Source organism: Stylophora pistillata, chromosome 3 (genome assembly GCF_964205215.1).
Source record: "Stylophora pistillata chromosome 3, jaStyPist1.2, whole genome shotgun sequence".
Taxonomy (NCBI): Eukaryota; Metazoa; Cnidaria; class Anthozoa; order Scleractinia; family Pocilloporidae; genus Stylophora; species Stylophora pistillata.
In genome coordinates, this window is record NC_142521.1 from 12,759,926 (window position 1) to 12,779,981 (window position 20,056).

At 39.5% G+C, this 20,056-nt stretch overlaps 3 protein-coding genes across 6 annotated transcripts; 2 read left to right on the top strand and 1 right to left on the bottom strand.

The window, feature by feature from the left end:
- The first annotated feature begins 742 nt into the window (after window positions 1-742).
- LOC111335219 (uncharacterized) lies at window positions 743-19,727 on the top strand. 4 transcript variants are annotated; one of them, XM_088755497.1, is made up of 9 exons: window positions 743-1,208; window positions 1,763-1,831; window positions 2,219-2,341; window positions 3,740-3,812; window positions 12,265-12,528; window positions 13,519-13,720; window positions 14,070-16,378; window positions 16,558-16,757; window positions 19,614-19,727. In XM_088755497.1, the coding sequence occupies exons 4-9, from the start codon at window positions 3,798-3,800 to the stop codon at window positions 19,645-19,647; spliced, it is 3,024 nt and encodes a 1,007-aa protein (XP_088611623.1). In that variant the 5' UTR covers window positions 743-1,208; window positions 1,763-1,831; window positions 2,219-2,341; window positions 3,740-3,797; the 3' UTR covers window positions 19,648-19,727. The 4 variants fall into 4 exon arrangements, with proteins under 4 accessions (XP_088611623.1, XP_088611622.1, XP_088611625.1 ...); XM_088755496.1 differs by lacking the exon at window positions 2,219-2,341 and having other exon boundaries at window positions 744-1,208; XM_088755499.1 differs by lacking the exon at window positions 19,614-19,727 and having other exon boundaries at window positions 748-1,208; window positions 2,219-3,812; window positions 16,558-17,962.
- Window positions 4,313-9,586, top strand: LOC111340026 (uncharacterized). The gene is given in 3 exon segments (XM_088755387.1): window positions 4,313-4,382; window positions 4,513-6,418; window positions 8,294-9,586. Coding segments are annotated over 3 exon segments (2,799 nt in total). The 3' UTR covers window positions 9,117-9,586.
- LOC111341952 (uncharacterized) lies at window positions 9,494-11,230 on the bottom strand. The gene has a single exon (XM_088755539.1). The coding sequence runs from the start codon at window positions 11,200-11,202 to the stop codon at window positions 9,622-9,624; it is 1,581 nt and encodes a 526-aa protein (XP_088611665.1). The 5' UTR covers window positions 11,203-11,230; the 3' UTR covers window positions 9,494-9,621.
- Window positions 19,728-20,056: the final 329 nt, after the last annotated feature.

Here is a 20,056-nt window from a genome sequence, read left to right on the forward strand (position 1 = left end):
TATTCATGGCAGTCTCTACGAATTATAAAATTTGGCGATACAAGGATTTTATCCGTTTGGTTGGATGGGTGGTTATGGCATGACCCGCTAAGGATTACATGAAACACCTCTACTGAGAGATTACCGATATTTCAAAAGAGTTAACTAGAAAGCTTTCTAAGAAAAACAAAATATACGAATAGATTTATTGTAGTCCATGGACGTTCCAATGCTGAAGCGGCAGTGAAATTGTATCGTGATTTGTATCCGAACAAAGCTTTATGTGTGGTACGTGCGGCGTTATAGTATCTTTATTACCTTTTATATAAACGGTTCCCTCTAAGGGAATAGTCATTATTGATCGCGAGGGGGGAGGGGTAGGCAGAGGATTTTTGGGGGATCATATGGTTGCCTACGTGTAGCTGTGACATAGTCTGCAAATGCAAGCATTGAATGCGTGAGTTTCGTAAGTAAAATGCAAATCGAACATCGTCCTCTTCTTACTCCATACAAAAATCGCTCGTAATGTTTTCATATATTTTTATCGAAAAGTATACATTTGAATACGGACTCTAAAATGCAAATTTACCCAAAATAAAAATGAATTCACTTCAATGTTGTGAATGAATGAAAATTATTCATCACTTCGACGTTTCTCGAATGTAACCCGCCCTGGCCTGCTAAGTTCAATGAGGCATTTAGACGGAGCCTGAGGTTTCTCGAAAAGGGATCTTCGCACGGAAATTTTCCATATAGATCTGCACTGAAATAAAAAGTGTCTTCCTCCCACTGGGCAAAAATTTCCGGTGCGATACAAGCAGAGGAGCCGTAGAGTGATCATTTATCAGATTTGAGACCGCCATACTAATGACATAAGGTCACCTGCTCGTTATTTGAATAAATATAGCAGATACTCAGTGACGCAGGACTTGTTTTCTTTGCTAAATTGCCACCAAATATTTTTGATTGGGATCGTCCCTTTACTTGTAAATGCCCCTTGCCTTGTGCAACGATTTGACAAATTCGGTAACTCATTCAAAGTTTGCTTATAACTGCCGGATGTGTCTCACGATTTCCATAAACGAGCATTGGGAAGCGTTACTGTGGTGTGTCCCTGCCAAGGTTAGGCACTTGACTTCTTGAACACCAACATAGCGCTAACTCGCCGAAAACGCTTCGAAATGGCCTCAGACGCTAGGAATCAACAAAGAAAACAACAAGGCAATAAGGTAAGTCCATTTTATTTCAAAACAAGACATTTCTTCCTCTCTTTTAAGGCAAACCGATAACATCCCATACAAACCTTTCTAAATATACAAAGTTGCGCAACACGGTAAGAGTCACTTCCGCTTTTCTAGTAGTGAGCGTGGGCTACTTGTGGTGATGTCCGGTTGAAAACAGACACCAACCCAATTGTCATACTGATTGCCCGTGATAATGCACTTCAGAACAGAGATGTATTCTCATAACAATAAATTGAAAGGCCTGCTATTAGGAATTGGCTTTAATGAAAAAACTAGGCTCATCATTGCGAATGTTTAGGCTGAGTTCGAATTACTTATGCCAGTTCATTCCCAACCACCTGGCATTTCACAATCCCTTTAAGTGCGCATGCACAATTTCTGAATAAATTTTACCCGTCAATGACACCTTTCGTCTTCGTTCTCGGTCATGCCACTTCCTGTTTATCCTCGAATCGAAAACTCGTAGTTATCCAAGATACAGACGTGAAACGTGTTTCGAATCGCTGAACAAGACGATAACGAGCATTTCGTTCTTACAGATATCTAATGCTTAACAGCTGGAATCGATCATCCCGTCGGAGACATCGAAGCATCACACTTTGATGGACGTAAGTTCATTCGCCTTTTTGTGTTTAAGTGCCAATGAAAGTCGACATGAATCCTTAAATTCAAACAACTCTCATATCATTCAGCTACAATCGTCCCTTTAACTCTTTATTAGGATATGAACCCTTCAGTTTAGCTCCGGCATCTGCGGAATGCAAGTTTGTTTACCAACGTTGATCAGATTAAAATCCGGCCATCTTGTAGCTACATGACTCGTCGACCGTCACGCTTTTTGTGAAAGTTCATCTCAGCAAGTTAGGTAAACGGTAGAATTGTTGGGGCGAGTGTGTTTGAACCCCTTTTTCTTATTTTGCTATTTGAAAGTTGGTTTATTCACTTGTAACTCTGCTGGCTTTATTTTCATTAAATGACTACCCGCCAAACCTCAGGCTACGAAGCCTACGAGTGACAGTCGACAGCTCGTCACACCAGGCGTAAGGGATATCGCCATGGAACAGATAGGGAGACTGAGGGATAAGCTTTTTGAATAAATCCTTTAAATTGGCCTAACTGTAAGTCAAGCCTGTTCATTCCTCTCTTTTGATTGTCACTACAAAATATTACACAGAAAATGAAATAATTATAATGGAAGAAATGGCTAAATGGCTGTCAGATTGTTTCCAAAGTCCATCTTACCTCGGAAAATAGCAAGTCTCTAAATAAATTATTGAGCTCTTGGCGGGCTAGTAGAACCATTCACTTTGTAGTTATCACCTTTTGAGCTGATATTGGCTACAGATGCAGTCTAGTTTCGGCGGTTTCGAGTTTCGAGTTTCCACGGCCTTGTCCAAAACAAGCGTAGACGCTGGTCAGACTTCGTATACAATAGCAGTCACATCCCTTTTGATTTCGCTTTGCCATGTTAAAAACAAACACGTGGATACACGGCCAGTATACCAAACAAAACAAGGTGCACAACACCGTAATGAGACTTCGCACTATCAGCTTGCAAAAAGAGTTCATAACCTGCGTAAATGGTAATAACGTAGAGAGGGAAATTAAGAAAAAAAAATTGCGACAAACTCGTCAAATAAACAAATTTGTTTACAGAAAGTATGAGGCATGGCTAAACCACTAGGGACCTCACCTTCGGTGGATTACTTTCGATTACGATCAATGTTTCTGTTCAATTGAATTTGTCACAGTTCACTTCACAATTTCACGATCAGTGCGGTAAGCCACATGAGGAGTTTTAGAAACATTGAGTGCTGAATTTACTCCATACCATAGAATATGCAGGTAATCGGTGGAGCTTTTGGACATGTTCAGGGACTGAAAAGTTTGAAAAGAACTTACTCAGCATGTGTCTCGGACCCAAAGAAAACAACAGCATTAACAAAACCAACGAACCGAGCTAAACGATCTAACTTTATCGACGGATCTAATCGCAGCTTACTAACCACAATTGAGCTGCACCACGTCAGTTTTACAAGCATTTCGGAAAAACTGATGACAAATTAGTCAGTTTTCATCAGCCAAACTGATATGTTTTATTTGTTTTGTTTTGTTTTGTTTTAACGACTTTACCAGGTGTGACTAGACCCGGAAGGGTTAGTGCGAATGGATATCAGTCCACTGATAAAACAACAATGATAAATTCTGCCCAGATGGTCAAAACGTCACGCAGCAACACCAGTCGTTTTAAGAACTACACCAGCTACTGCTATCGAACACCAGGAAAACAGACCCTTTGCTGTAACACCAGCCTATTAATTTAATTGAGGCTCGATTTCCTATACTTAACACAAGCCTTATCGAATTTTGTAATTTACCTACGTGCAATATTAAAAAATTAAAACCCAATATTCTTTAGTACTACATATGAAGCGCTATAAATTGGCCCAGTTGTGCCTGAGTAAAAACGTATGATAAGTAAGTATCTCATATGCTTTTCTGATTTTTTTTATCAGGAAAACGTCTATCAGTACGTGAGAAATTCATCACCTCTATCTACAATCTGTTTGCTACATGTTTCAACCAAAGGTAAGTTTGACCTTACACGTGGCCGTATAGTATTTAGAAGCATGCTGAGTAGACTCCTTTCACTCTTTTTCTTTTCTGCAAAAGTATTTCAACCAGAACGAGAGAATTTAATGAAAAAAACAGCTCTTCATCCAACTGCACTCCGTAGAGTACAAATAACGCCATAGACGAGTACAGATATACCATGCGGTATTTGTACTCCAGAGAACCGGTTAGACAGGTTTTCTCGTAACGCGCAAGCGAAGAATTGGTTTTAGGTTAAGAAAAAAAAAATTGGCGGACAATTTGAATCATATTTCTGGAGACGAAGAGTCGGAATGGCTGGTAAATATAAATCCAAGTTTATTAGATGAATAGAACGAAGGTAGACGACCAGCTAATGTTTTCATTAGTCGGATAACCGACTATATAGGTTCACCCTCGTATTTCTCCTCAAAGCCCAGTCACGTGCAATGGGAAATACCGCAGACACCTAATAAGGGCGCACCCTTCTTTCCACGATGCCGAAGATGGCAGATATGTCGATTATGTTAACAAATGGTGTCATCTTTTCAACGCTCAAGCATATTGGTGACTTGCACGTGACGTCACGAAAATCATGCAAATTTGTGACCGCCATTATTGTGCCCCTCTGAGGTGTGAAGTATATGCTAAGCAAGTCCAGTTCTATAGTAATTCTTTATTCGTGTGTTAAAAATAGCTTCTAAATTATCTTAAATGTCGGTACCAGTTCTATCCAAGTATGCTGTGTCTCTTAAGGATGATGTAAAGCAACGATATATCGAAAAGATAGCGAAAATAGGCATTGATCCGGTCACGATCCCCGAAGAAGAGCTCGATGCAGAGAATTTACCTCCGGTTGAACAGTCGGACTTGTTTAGTTTCTTGGTTTTAGAGACAAGTTATTACACGACCGAACAGTTTAAAAATTACAAGAGTCTAGAAGCTTACAATCAAGTGGTATCCGGGTTTGTTGCTTCAGTCAAAGGTTACCTGGTTTTGGAAAAGCATGTTGTTGTTGCAAAGGTTCGCCATTCACAACGAATGAATGACTCTCTTGTAACTATTTGGATTATACATGGGACAAATGGAAGAGTTTTTTCTGCGCATTGTTTAGGATGTAAGGCAGGTTTGGCTGAATCGTGCTCTCACGTCGCCAGTGTCCTTATTTACCTAGAATGCTGGACGCGAATTAATGGGAAGCTAGCTTGTACGCAAGTTAAGTGCACGTGGCTCCTTCCAACGTACGTCGACAAAGTGGCCTATGCTAGAGCAAAGGAAATCAATTTTACTTCAGCTAAAAAGCTGAAAGAAGAACTAGACAGTAAGATCGATTCTTTTGATGGCAAAGATACACGCTTCGATCAAAACAAGACTGTTAAACCAAAGATCACTTCGAGCACAATTGTTTCAGCACAAGAGGTTTTAAATTTTTATGAAAGGCTCAATAAGTGCGAAACAAAAGCTGCAGTGTTAACTTTAATTGACCCATATGCTGATCAATTTGTATCAAAGAGCCGCAATGTACCAGTTGTAACTGATCTTTACGAGCCACGTAATTTAGATCTTAAGTATACAGAGCTGTTGAACAAGTGTTTAGAGGTCGAAATTAACATTTCTGAGGAAGAAATTGAAATTGTTGAACAAGATACCAAGACCCAAGCAAAGGGTTCAGGGTTCTTCAGACATCGTGCTGGTAGAATTGGAGCCTCTGTCTGTGGTGCTGCCTACCATACTAATATTGCGCAGCCTTCACAATCACTCATACAATCAGTATGCTATCCTCACTTGTTCAAACTTAACATCAAAGCAGTTAAATATGGTTGTAAGTATGAGGAATCTGCCATTAGAGCTTATGAACAGGTCATGAAACAGCAACATATAAACTTTGAACTCAAGAGATGTGGACTGTTTATAAACAAGGAGTATCCTTACATTCATGCAACACCAGATTTTTTAGTCTCTTGTGATTGCTGTGGGTTGGGTTGTGTGGAAGTGAAATGCCCTATTTCAATCAAGGATGGCAACTTTGAGGAGTATAGTCACAAATCAACATCCTGTCTTGAGGATGTGAATGGAAAATTGAAGCTTAGAAGAACCCATAATTATTACTATCAAGTACAGCAGCAGTTATTTACCTTACCTGAGAGAAAATTTTGTGACTTTGTTGTCTTTTCAAGAGATTCACAAGGAAATTCTCAAATTGTTTGTGACCGAATAAACCCTGACACAGAACACTCAAAGAATGTGTTGTCAAAGCTTGAAGTTTTCTGGAGAATTTGTATCCTTCCAGAGATGCTTGGAAGGTGGTACACTAGAAGGTGTGATCAGCCTGACAGAGTGCCTGACGAGAATGCGATTTGCTTTTGTCGAGGGAGCCATAGTGATGGAGTAATACCCTGCAGTAATGTTGATTGTCCTTATGGAAAATTCCATAAAACATGTTTGGCTTTAGATAATGTGTCGATACCTAAGAAATGGTACTGTCCTCATTGCTGTAAGCTTTCACAGTATCAGAAAGGAAAGAAAGCCTCAAACCAAAAAGTGCAATCTACAATCCATCAAGCTGCAATGAAATATAATACTATTTGTCGTATGTGTGAACGATCCTTCGCAGTAAAGCACTATTTGAGCAATAGTGAAAATCAGACCTGAAAAAAATTTCAGGCCTGTACGGGATTCGAACCACTGACCTCTGCGATACTAGTGCAGCGCTCTACCAATTGAGCTAACAAGCCAACTGGGAGCACGCCATCAAATTAATTCGACATAAACCCGTAGATGATAAATCAAACAACAACAAACATATGCAACATATGTATGAACTGCGGTTATGAGACGTATGTGTGAACGATCCTTCGCAGTAAAGCACTATTTGAGCAATAGTGAAAATCAGACCTGAAAAAAATTTCAGGCCTGTACGGGATTCGAACCACTGACCTCTGCGATACTAGTGCAGCGCTCTACCAATTGAGCTAACAAGCCAACTGGGAGCAGGCCATCAAATTAATTCGATGGCCTGCCCCCAGTTGGCTTGTTAGCTCAATTGGTAGAGCGCTGCACTAGTATCGCAGAGGTCAGTGGTTCGAATCCCGTACAGGCCTGAAATTTTTTTCAGGTCTGATTTTCACTATTGCTCAAATAGTGCTTTACTGCGAAGGATCGTTCACACATACGTCTCATAACCGCAGTTCATACATATGTTGCATATGTTTGTTGTTGTTTGATTTATCATCTACGGGTTTATGACGAATTAATTTGATGGCCTGCTCCCAGTTGGCTTGTTAGCTCAATTGGTAGAGCGCTGCACTAGTATCGCAGAGGTCAGTGGTTCGAATCCCGTACAGGCCTGAAATTTTTTTTTTTTTTTCAGGTCTGATTTTCACTATTGCTCAAATAGTGCTTTACTGCGAAGGATCGTTCACACATACGTCTCATAACCGCAGTTCATACATATGTTGCATATGTTTGTTGTTGTTTGATTTATCATCTACGGGTTTATGTCGAATTAATTTGATGGCGTGCTCCCAGTTGGCTTGTTAGCTCAATTGGTAGAGCGCTGCACTAGTATCGCAGAGGTCAGTGGTTCGAATCCCGTACAGGCCTGAAATTTTTTTCAGGTCTGATTTTCACTATTGCTCAAATAGTGCTTTACTGCGAAGGATCGTTCACACATACGTCTCATAACCGCAGTTCATACATATGTTGCATATGTTTGTTGTTGTTTGATTTATCATCTACGGGTTTATGACGAATTAATTTGATGGCCTGCTCCCAGTTGGCTTGTTAGCTCAATTGGTAGAGCGCTGCACTAGTATCGCAGAGGTCAGTGGTTCGAATCCCGTACAGGTCTGAAATTTTTTTTTTTTTTTCAGGTCTGATTTTCACTATTGCTCAAATAGTGCTTTACTGCGAAGGATCGTTCACACATACGTCTCATAACCGCAGTTCATACATATGTTGCATATGTTTGTTGTTGTTTGATTTATCATCTACGGGTTTATGTCGAATTAATTTGATGGCCTGCTCCCAGTTGGCTTGTTAGCTCAATTGGTAGAGCGCTGCACTAGTATCGCAGAGGTCAGTGGTTCGAATCCCGTACAGGCCTGAAATTTTTTTCAGGTCTGATTTTCACTATTGCTCAAATAGTGCTTTACTGCGAAGGATCGTTCACACATACGTCTCATAACCGCAGTTCATACATATGTTGCATGTGTTTGTTGTTGTTTGATTTATCATCTACGGGTTTATGTCGAATTAATTTGATGGCGTGCTCCCAGTTGGCTTGTTAGCTCAATTGGTAGAGCGCTGCACTAGTATCGCAGAGGTCAGTGGTTCGAATCCCGTACAGGCCTGAAATTTTTTTCAGGTCTGATTTTCACTATTGCTCAAATAGTGCTTTACTGCGAAGGATCGTTCACACATACGTCTCATAACCGCAGTTCATACATATGTTGCATATGTTTGTTGTTGTTTAATACTATTTGTGTTTGTAATGGCAAGGCATCCACTATAGATAGGCTGGTTGAGTGCCACAACACTACCTGTAAAAATGGGCATTTTTTTCATTTGTGGTGCTTGGGATTGAAAAGACTGCCTAACAATTCCAAAACAACCTGGTTGTGTCCTGATTGCAGTGGAAAGAAAACCACTACTACCACTTCTGCTTCTTCATTACCTGAGTCACCTGTTGCTTCAAACTTATCAGACGATAATGATGATGATGACAGTGATATTGAGATTACGAAAGTGTCAACTGGCTCTATCAACAAATTCAGTGCTCTTAAGAGGTTAGACAGCTCAGACTATAACATTATCAAAGATCCTACTGGATGGCTTACTGGGGACATTATTCAGCATGCTCATGTCCTCATAAAACAAGAAAATCAATCAATTGGGGGTTTTCAGCGCCCAATTTTGGGTAGAGTTAGAAACTTCGATGTAGAGTCTGGTGAATTTATTCAAATCTTACACACTGGAAGTGATCACTGGGTTTGTGTAAGCTCAATAGGATGTACCCCTGGCATAGTTAACCTCTATGATAGCTTATTTCATCATGCCATTTGCCAAGAGATTGAGGAACAGACAAATGACCTACTAGGTGGGAATTTGATCAGTCTTAATTCTTTACCTGTGCAGCAACAAAATAATGGCAGTGATTGTGGTGTGTTTTCTGTTGCCTTTGCAACATGTCTAGCTTTTGCTACAAACCCCAGCCATGTTACTTTTGATGTTCCAAGAATGCGCTCCCATTTGTTAGCTTGTTTCAAAAGTGGCAGGATAAGCATGTTTCCATTTATTTAGTAACAGAGCTAATAACAATAGCTAATTTATAACATTGTGCCATTTACTGCAAAGGCAAGAATGTCTTGTGATTTTTTTCTGATGTTTGGTTGCCATACAGAATAGTAGGAAAACAATTGTCACATATTGTAATTCTACGTTGCATTTGACACAAGTGTACAAATTATTGTTAAACACATGTTCAGTCAATATAGAGTTTTGATAGTAATGTCCACATGTATATCTAGGTACAGTACTTGTACTAATTAGGTGAAAACATAAATATGCCGTAGCTTCTTTGCAATAAATGTACTTATTGTCACTTCCCCCTTTAGTTTCGGAACAATTAGTAAATCTTATATATTACAAATACATGTTTAAGACATTTGTTCAGTCAATTCATTAAAACACACACATTTATTTTTATTTGACAGTAATTTAATCATAACATTAGCAAACAAGGATTTGTATTAAAAAAATGAATATATGAGTATCTTGTCCTCCAATCATTGCTTTCATTGTCAAGTCAATCTAATGGTACTATACATGGGCAACAATTGACAAGGGCTGAACAAACTCTTAATATACAGTCAATTAGAGGTTCCTGGCTCTGTGTGCTACTTAAAAATTTTGTAGGTAGTGTACCTTCCAATATGGTATACTTTCGTCGCAGCAACCCTATCACTCTCTCAACGTGAATCCTGACACTAGCTATTCCTCTTGATCTTTCTACATCAACTGGATCTAGTTGGGCCTTTCCTTTTGTAAAAGCAGGAATGACAAGCTTCCCACTTTTTAATCCCACGCTTTCAGAAATCATGAAACCTCCATCTGCTATTACTGTGTCTCCAGGAACTAGCTTGTCTAAAATACCACAGTTCTCTGCAATGAACTTATCTGATGTTCGTCCACCCCAAGCTTGAGAAACAAATGATATTGTTCCTTGGGGTGTTATACCTATGAGTACCTTGATGGTATTGTGGTGCTTGTATGAGCTGAATGTTTGAGCTCGAGCCAGTAGATTCGATGGCTTTTCAATAAAAACTTCAAAGCAGTCTATTATCACAGTCACTTTTTGTCCGAATGTGTACTGAAAACACGTTGGCATGGTTTTCCATAACTGGTCTCTATTAGGCCAATAAATAAAACAAGAAAGTCTGGAGTCCATGGCAACTATCCAGGAAGTAAATATCCTTGAAACACTTGAAAGGGACACAACAAAGCGGTATGCTAAATCTTGGAATGGCATATCCAAACGAAGCTTCATTAAAACCATAACAAATTCTTGGAAGCTACTTAAGATTGTAGAGCCATGTTTTCGTGCAACGTGGGGAGCTACATGTTCAAACACTACCATAAGTACTTCATAGGAGGGTAATCCAGTATAAAAACGGATTTTATCCGAAGAATCAAAAAATCCTTCGTCTGGAGCTCGATAAACAGAGCTTGTAAACATGTAGTTGAATTCATCAATCTGTGTGTCGGTATTTGATGAGCCTTCGCAAACTATTTCAAAGTCCTCTGTGGACGTTGAGTTTTCGACCATATGTAAGGTTGTCTCCCCGACCGTCTCACATTCGCCATCATAAAAATCTTTACTGCAAGAAGGCTCAGAGCAAAGTAACTTACCAGTAGATGAATCGTCAATACAAAAATCAATTTTCTGAACAATTGATCCGCTTTTATCTAGCTCCTTTCTTTTCTTAGCCGCTTCCATTTCTTGGCGCTCCAAAGAACGTTTCCTTCGATCTTTTGCTCGTTCGGCCCTACATTCCACTGCTTCTCTTTGTAGATCTTTCTCCTTGCTTCTCTGTAAATCTTTCGGCTTGCCTAGGTTTACAGTTGGCACCCAGTCAACATTGTATTTGTCCCAAACAGCAGTGGCTTTGCCTGAAACAAAGTGTAGACTGCAAACGCGTTCGCTCTCGAGCACTCTCTTTTCCTTAGTATCGCCTCGACTAACTGCAGAAATCCAACGAGTTCTTCGCTCTCTGGTTAGCTCTTCGTGTTCTTCTCCTTGATTTGAAACAATCTTCGGTATACAATGAAATTTTCTTTGATGTTTTCCGCTTTTAGAACCGCAACCAACGACTATACAATGCACCATATCTCACACTTCTTCTCCATCTACTATCATTGTTTACCTTTGAAGGGGCACAAAGATGGCGGTTAGCAACCGTTGTCAAGTGTGGTGTCACGTGGGTGAAAGTCACCAATAGACCCACTCACCGTTCGCGGCAGACCCACTCTAAAAGATGGCGTGTGTAATGAGCGTATGTTTCGAAACGGGTCGTTCCGCGAACTCAAAATAGCAAAAGAATCAGGTGATTTAGCGAAGGTCTCACTAGAATCAAACCAGAAATCAAATGAGTTAAATGTGGACAGATCGTGACAGAAGAACATTTGCCAATAAAACCAAGGTGCCTCGTGATCAAACTCTGGGAAACGAAAACAATGACGCCATGTTGAACTTTCATCAGAGTGAGGATAAACGCAATTGTTATATTTATGCGACCTTTATCGTTATTGTCAAGCTTACATTTGTTGTTTTTGCTCAAACAGAGTACGTAATCAGCTGTTTTTTCTATTTGTTCCATTAGTTTTGTCGCTTTCTTGCGTATATTATATTCGCATATTGTTGCGCAGGAATGTCTGTTTGGTACCAAATAACGTGGTGTCGGACATGATGATGTATTGGACAAAGTAGCGCCATGTATATGTTGTAGTTCAATTTTATCCTTGGTTCAAATTTTATTTTCCTTTGTTTCAAACTCATTATCATACATTAACATGACCAAGAACAAAGAAAAATAAAATTTGAACCAAGTATAAAATTGGACAACAACATATACAACAAAAGTGTGATGAATCAGCGTTGTGTGTACACAAAAAAAGATGTTGCTAAAGAAAGAACTGCTTGTTACAAAAAGCGTTTTTTATCTGATGTCCCTTACAGGGCACCGTAAATAACAATTTGGCGTGTTGGATAATAAATAACGCGTTAATACTCGTTATTCGTTTTTGACTCGCCCTACGGGTTCTTTAAAATACGGCACAACTCGTGAAAATACTCAGCGATGCTAAGCAACAAAACGTCTGACAAGATTTATTAATAGACAGAGAAAATTGTGTTACTCTTTCTTAAGCATCATCTTAAAATTGTTCCTAGGGAAATCCGGGCCAGAGAAAATCGATGAGTTTGAATGACCCGAGATCTGGCGAACATAATCCAGACCTTAAGTCAAGACTTTCAAGGTTCTCTCGGTTTTTTCGAGGAAAAGGTGTAAAAAAAGAAAAGATTGACCCAGAACTTGAAGTCAATCAAAGAGTTGTGACATTTATCGAGGACGATGTATCCAGAGGAACTATTCGTCATATTGGTGAGGAGAAAGACTCCAATGGAATTGTTCAAAAGATTCTTGGCCTAGAAATGGTAAGACCTGTACTTATAAGAGTTTTGTTTGTGATTAAGAGTAATGATAGAAAAAAGTATTAATATCTAAGATTCAGTTATACGGGAATGAGAACTTCTTAATCTCATTACAGTATGCTTTAACCGAGAGAAAGAACACTATACTTCTACAAATTCAACTACTTTATCAAACAACGCGTAATATTCTTACTAGGGAGTGGCTCTTAAAGGTAGTAAAGAAATTATCCTTAAAAAACTTTCTTAAGCCCACTATAGTCTATATCTTAGCTCACCACTGACGCAATCTCACAGTAGTTACTTTGCTCTCTCCTGATATAGCTTTTTGAACAATCAGTCACTTCCAACAACAACAACTAACTACTAATACGCGACATACATTTACAAGGTATTCTAGAGCATTCCGAAAGCTTAAAACACAACGAACTATTTTAGTAGGATTACATCATAACTACGTGACCTAATAGAATGATTTAGAAAGTTCCATGGCATGCGCGTTGGCATGATTAGGCATTCTAGAAATTTTTATCTACTTATTTTTAGAGTCACTAAAGAGTCGCAATATTGTATGACTTAAAATGATGTTCTCTGAGAGTAATAGCTCCTGAGCCATATGCAAAGATCTTGGGGTCAGCCATTTGAACAGGATTAGTGCCAGCTGCTTTCATCGTCTTCTAGTGATAGGTTATGTTTTAACTTCAGGGATGACTTGGTTTTTGGAATTGTGGTATTTGTCTCCTTTTTAATTGGCAGTATTTTGGCCTGATTTCTTTAGTGAACACTTTCCCACCGCTTAGGGCTGAAAAGCAGCCTTGCATTGAAAGCGCTGAAATCGACTCATTTCTTGGAGTTTCATTTCATGTGAGGTTTTTTTTTTTGCCAGTAAGTTGGTAAAAATCGTCTCTTGTATAGTTGCACAGATTTTCTAGTGACTTTTGTGATATTCTAGTAAAGATAAAATTACTGAAATTAATTTTTTTAAACTTCGGCCAGGATAAAATGTTCAGCATAGGTGGATGTGGCAGAAGGAACGGAAGACGGTTATTTTCTTGTGAAGAAGGTTTTTCCTTGTTTATTCCTGTGGAATCTGTTATGCTAGAAAGAGAGTTTGACGCTGAACCTGAAGCGCCTGAAACACCTGAAGAAGAAGAGAGTTCTGAGGAATTCGATTCGCAATCCGACGATGACTCGTCAGGTAAGTAACAATAGTCTTCTGAACACAAAGTTAATTATGTTAGGTGAACCGTAGAGTTATCTATGTATGAAACACAGGTGCAATACTTAATCATCAACGACTATAACAGCGACAATAAATGAAGGCTTGCATTGTCAGGACAAAAATCACTGGTCTGCAGAAAGACACCATCATTTATTTTTTTCCTTTTTTTCAAATCAAATATATGTGGCACTTCTTCGCTTCCCAGGAGTTCATCTGGTCTTCTAAAGAGGATGCTTATAGGTGGTTAGCTCTTTTGAAAAATAATTCATCACTCTATCATAAGGAAAATTTAGCTTTTAGTTTTGTCATTTGGATTTATTCTTAGAAATGGGTATAGACAAAGTTTCTGTCGAGAGGAAGCTTGAAGTCGAACAGGACCATTGCACACCATCAAACCCACAAGAGGAAGAATATAGAGAATGGAAAGAATACTGGAAAATGCAGTCAACTACGTTACAAGAAGGGATGACCAATTGCAAAGTTGAATCTGATCACGTGTGGGATGAAACAGTCACGTTATATGGACAGCTCGTGGAACAGAGCATTACTGTAAGCAGTGAGTCTTTGGCACAGGGATTAACGGGTTCTGGTGCAGACTTGGATGAGGAAACGAAACATCAGAACAATGAGGTTTTGGAACTACAAGTAAAGGAGGAACAACTTGTGAAAGAGGAACAAGAAGCTGTTCCTAGCAAAGCACTTCAAGATGGCGAGAAACAGCAAAATAATGCACTTGGACAAACGAAAAATGCTGAAGAAGACCTTAAAATCTCCCAGGATGACTTTTCCATTACGGCTGTTAGATTGCACGAAGCAGAGGAAGAGGAAGAGCGAAGAGTGGAAAACTTGTCAACAGATTTAAGTGAGACTGAACAAAGATTAAGAAAAGAACTTATAAGGACAGAAATTAGAGTGGTTTTGTTGAACAATCAGCTCATGATTAAGCAACAGCAAGTGAAAAACTTTCAGAGAAAAGTTGAGAGGATGGAGCAACAGTTGACAGTAAGGGAACATCAAAAAGAGACTTTTCGAACACAACGGGATAAAGAGCAAAGATTGCTGGAGGAATTAAACGAAAAGGAGACGACAGAAATTCTGCTACGGAAACAGCTCAGAGGAAAGGATTGTTTAGAAGTAAGCCTCCGAAGACAGCTGAGTGAAAAAGGGCAACAATTGGAGGAGAAAGACAAGGGAGATGAAACTCTACGAGAAGAGTTTAGGGAAATGGAAGGAAGGTTGAGGGAAGAAATAACAGAGAAAGACGCGAGACAAGTAGTTTTGTGTGAACAATTCAAAGAAAAGGACCAGCAATTGAAGGAGATGAAACAACAGTTGACAGCGACAGAGGAGCGAGAAGAAGATCTCAAGACGCAAATAAGAAGTGTAGAAGAACAGTTCAGAAAGAATGAGGATCGAGTTGAGAATTTGCAAACGAACCTGAGAGATGCAGAGCAACGATTAACACAGAAGGAAGCACAAGAGGAAAATTTACGTTCAATTCTAAAGCTGACGGAGGAACGGATGAGAGAAGAATTAGCAGAAAAGGAAACGAGAGAAACTGAGTTGTGCGAACAGCTTAGAGAAAACGAGAAGCGGACTCTCGACCTACAGAGACGCTTGAGCGAGATGGAACAGCAATTGTCAGAAAAAAACGATCAAATACAAACTTTGGTACGACAACTTACGGAGATGGAACAACGATCAAGGGAGGAGACAGCGGAGACACAGATGAGAGAAAATGGTTTTCGTGAACAACTCAGAAAAGGAGAGCAAAAACTGAGGGAGATAAGACAGCAGTTGACTGAGAAAGAGCAACAAGAGGAGAACTTACGAACACAACTAAGGGTGCACTTAATGGACCAACGGCTGAGAGAAGAAATGATAGAGGAAGCTACTGGGCTTGGTGAACAGCTCAGAGAAAGGGATGAGCAACTAGCAAATGTTCGGATGCAGTTGGAGGAGCTAGAATCTCTAAGGACAGATTTCCAGCACCAATTTGAAGAAATTGAAGCAGAAAATGCGAATCTACGACAACAGGTTGATAACCTTCAGAATCAATTAGGAACACAGTCCCATGACTGGGTTATTTCTCGTGATGACATTCAGTTGACGGGTAAAAGCCTTGGAGTTGGAGGCTGGGGCGAAGTTTTTGAGGGCAAGTACTGCGGCTGTTTTGTTGCCGTGAAACGAATCCATGAGGAAATCAATTCGCCTTACAACCAGAGTTTGTTCCAGAGAGAAATAGATATTGCTTCGCGATGCCGACACCCTTGCCTGCTGCAGTTTATTGGAGCGACTAATGACGCGGAAATTCCATTGTTTGTTACAGAGCTGATGGAATCAAATTTGCGCGAACTACTGAGACAACGACCTCTTTCCCGCAGGGAAATCACCGTAATTTCGCTTGATGTGGCTCAAGCGTTGAACTACCTCCACCAAAAGAAACCTTTTCCTATTTTTCACCGCGATGTCAGCAGTGGTAATGTGTTGCTATGGCGACAGGATGACCAATGGCGGGGCAAAGTGTCCGATTATGGTTCTGCTAAGTTTGAGGAACAGTTCATGTCAATTGGCCCAGGGTGTTTTGCCTACAGTGCACCTGAAGTCCAGAGACCAGCAAACCAGACAGCAAAGGTAAGTCAATGAGCTTACAGAATTTCTTGGAGATTTTTTAATATAGGTCCTTTGCAATTAAGAATCACATAATCACATGGTACTTGTGCAACTTACGTTTTAGTTGTGTGCTTGGTCAACTCAAAGACCTTTGAAAATAGTGATCTTATTTTATTGTCTTCTCTTGTCCTGCTTTTTAGATTGATGTCTACAGTTTCGGCGTTCTCCTCTGTGAAATGTGCATTCAGACTTTCCCAGATTATCAAAACCGTGAACGTCAAATCGCTCTGGTAAAAGACCGTGTATTGCAAGACCTCGTCCGCCGATGTCTACTGTCAGATCCCAGTGAAAGACCAGACATGACAGAGATTGTCAGTACGCTGGAACAGTTCAATGAAACGTTGTAGGTTTGTCGGGTATGCTTTTCCATCAACTATTCTTTAATTTTTAAAACTGTCCAATTAAGGATTAATTTGTATAGTTTCAAACTATCCAATTTAATCCTTAATAAGACTGTTTTAAAAAGTTAGAATGGAAAAAATGGACGGCATGTTGTCCTCTTACATGTACTATTTCAGTACTCTAAGCGTTACAATACTAAAGATGGAGGGTTTATTTTGGAAAAAAACTATAAGCTAGGAGTCGTTGACAATGCTATGGAGGGTTAAATTGCACAAAATAATCGCTTTTTATACACTAAAAGATAATTTTCAAGTTTATGGATGAAGATAAAGCAAAACTTTACAGAAAAACTTTGCAATTCAACAACAGTTATTTTTACATATTGCTATAATAAGTATTTTTTTAAGAAAAATTAAAAAAAAATTCTTACAGTGTCAAAATCCCCGGCAAATGATGCTGTTCTCGACTCTTTGAAACCAAGAGTCCAATCATACTCACGTGCATAAATTTATCTCAAAAGCGTAGAACATGTGATAATCACGGAGTGAAGTAATTTCTCCATGTGCATAAATGTAGGGAGCGAAATGACCTTTCAATCACAGAGCAGGTATATTAGGTTGTACTTATAAAGTGCTCCCCCATAATTTCATTCTGCTAAACATGATACGTAAAAGACTTTTATATTTGAAAGGATAAATTATTTGTATCCTATTCAGTTCAGAATAGATACGTCTAGGTTGTTCTTTGGGTAGATCGGTATTGTTTCAAGTGTAAGCATATTTGGGCCCAAAGCAATAGCCCAAAGCAATAGCCCAGAAGTCTTTTTGTTGGATTGATTTGAAAATTGTAACTGGGTTGAGAATGGTTTGTTCCAGTCTCGGATTTATTCCCTGCCATAGTTTTAAGATAAAACACTTGGTAGTTAATTTGTAGTTGAGCAGCTATCTACGATTGTTACATCAAAATGCTTGGTGGTTAGAAAGCTGGTACCACTACCGCGGAACCCTTTTTTCGTCTAGGTACTTGTTCAATTACGTAAACTATGTTCATCATCAACTGGTACAAGGTGGTGTGGGTGAATCGTGAAGAGCATTCAAGAGTCAGACTCCATTTAGATCCCTGTAATACATACCATACATGTCACGATAGTTAAAAAATTGTCCATAGTTTATTCAAATAAATCAGAAGACTTTTATCATTCTTTGAAGTAGTCAACCTTTGTTCAGCTCCATGAAAACTTCGTTTCCCTTTACTTGCTATCTTAAAATTATCAGTGACCTGGTTTTCTATCTTGATTAGTTCTCATGTTTAATTATTCATTTTCGTATTCAATTTCGTATTCAATATCACGAACAGGTCGAAGAATCTTAACTTTACATAATCATTTTCTAAAAATGATTACGCAGAATGTAGATCTATCGATAATTCGCAAATCAGACTTTCCCAGGGTCAATACCACGTGTAGCCGGACTCAGGGGGCATGGTAGAGAGCAATGGAAAACCTTGAAGACTAGCCAAATAGCACCGCTCCTCACCAAGGGCTGCATTTACCAGAAAAAAGTTGTTTGAAGTGAAATTTGATGAAAGGGTTAACGTTCGAAAGGTCAGCTTCTTAACTCTTCTCTGGACCGAACAAGCTTGGATAATAAAGAATTTATTACATTGCAAAAAGATTTCGCTTTATTAATAATTAAGGATGACTTGTTTACTTCGAGAGCCGGGAAAGAAAGCCAACTGTGTTTGAAGCACATCAAACTCAGGAGAGTCGTTTCTGTTTTCTTTGTTTTGACTATCTTCTGCCGCTTTTGCGTTTCCTTTGCCGAGATTGTCCAAGAATTACGAACGTAGTTCTAATTCTGGTTTTCTCATGCGTGGGATCAATGCGGGCAATCCCGAGAGGGAAAAATGGGCCCATCCTGCCCGCTCGGGTAGCCAATCACAACACAGGATTAACTTCACCTTGCCAACGGGCGCTGCGAGTGATGTAATAAAAGTTAATTAATTCTCGGTCACCCGAGATAGATTTCTCTACCTCAGTAAATTCCCACTGTAAATAAAGTGCAAAACTGTGCATGCCCTAGTCCTGGAAAGTCGTTTCGTTTACTGACTCAAGCGGTTTGTCATAACACTACGGGCTTGTTGACTTTATTTATAACTACAATTTTTAAACAGTTTGAACTCTAGGTGTTTCAGACAGCAGTACGAGACGAAAACAAGGACTTTCCCTTTTTTTTTCGAAGGACAGAACTTAAGATTCAATTATCCTGGGCCGAGATCAGAAGCGAAAATCTGATCGGTTGCTTTAATGAGCCCTTGATTTGTGAAATATGAAGAAGTTGCTTCTCATGAGTTGCCACTTAACAGTTTTGGAATGCGTCGAGAGGCCGTTGGTAAGCACCATCGTCATCTCCCACGTCAACAATGAAGCTATCCTCGCACATATGATCCGGGCCTTTTCTTTCACAAAATCCCCACACTTCGTCTGTGTCTAACTTGTACTCTGGTCGAGGGATAATTGCAATCTCATCCTCTGCCTTTATGTACGGAACTGATATGATGCTCAGAGACATCATTTCCTTTGCATTTTTGCGCAGCTCAGCAATAGCTTCAATGTTTTGCTTATTCCCACCCAACACATAGGTTATTGCATTTCATTTCTCCAAACCATTGCAGAATGTACGTGCGGACCATCTAGGTTTTGAGAAACAAAATCACACAAACGGGGCCCTCCCATCGTCAACAAGACCTCGTAGAAGTCTTTTGAAGTAACGCTGTATCTTTTTCCTTTCTTCTTTTTGTAAAGGTTTTGGGAAATTGTATCCAAAATGTTCACTAGCCCTGCCTTTTCTTTTAGTTTTCCTTCTTTGTACGCTTTGGCGATGTTATAACCAATTGCACTGACGTCGCCTTTCTTAAACAAAAAGGAGAAGACAGAGATTCTGCTACGGAAACAGCTCAGAGGAAGAGATTGCCAAGAAGTAAAGCTCCAAAGACGACTGAGTAAGCAAGAGCAAGAACAGGATAAGGAGCAAGGATTACGAGAAGAATTAACTGAAAAAGAAACAGTTGAAATTCTGTTACGAAAACAGCTCAGAGAAATGGATTGTCTAGAAGCAAGCCTCCGAAGACGGAGGAGGACGGAAGACGAAGGAGTGAAAAAGGGCAACAACTGGAGGAGAACGACAAGGAGATGAAACTCTACGAGAAGAATTTAGAGAAATGGAAGGAAGGTTGAGGGAAGAAATAACAGAGAAAGATGCGAGACAAGTAGTTCTGTGCGAACATATCAAAGAAAAG

Coding starts and splice junctions, on each gene's coding strand:
- LOC111335219 (XM_088755497.1), top strand. Junction 16,379..16,557: donor CAGCAAACCAGACAGCAAAG/GTAAGTCAATGA, acceptor CCTGCTTTTTAG/ATTGATGTCTACAGTTTCGG. Junction 16,758..19,613: donor CTGGAACAGTTCAATGAAAC/GTTGTAGGTTTG, acceptor CTTTTCTTTTAG/TTTTCCTTCTTTGTACGCTT.
- LOC111341952 (XM_088755539.1), bottom strand. CDS start 11,202: ATGGTGCATTGTATAGTCGTTGGTTGCGGTTCTAAAAGCGGAAAACAT.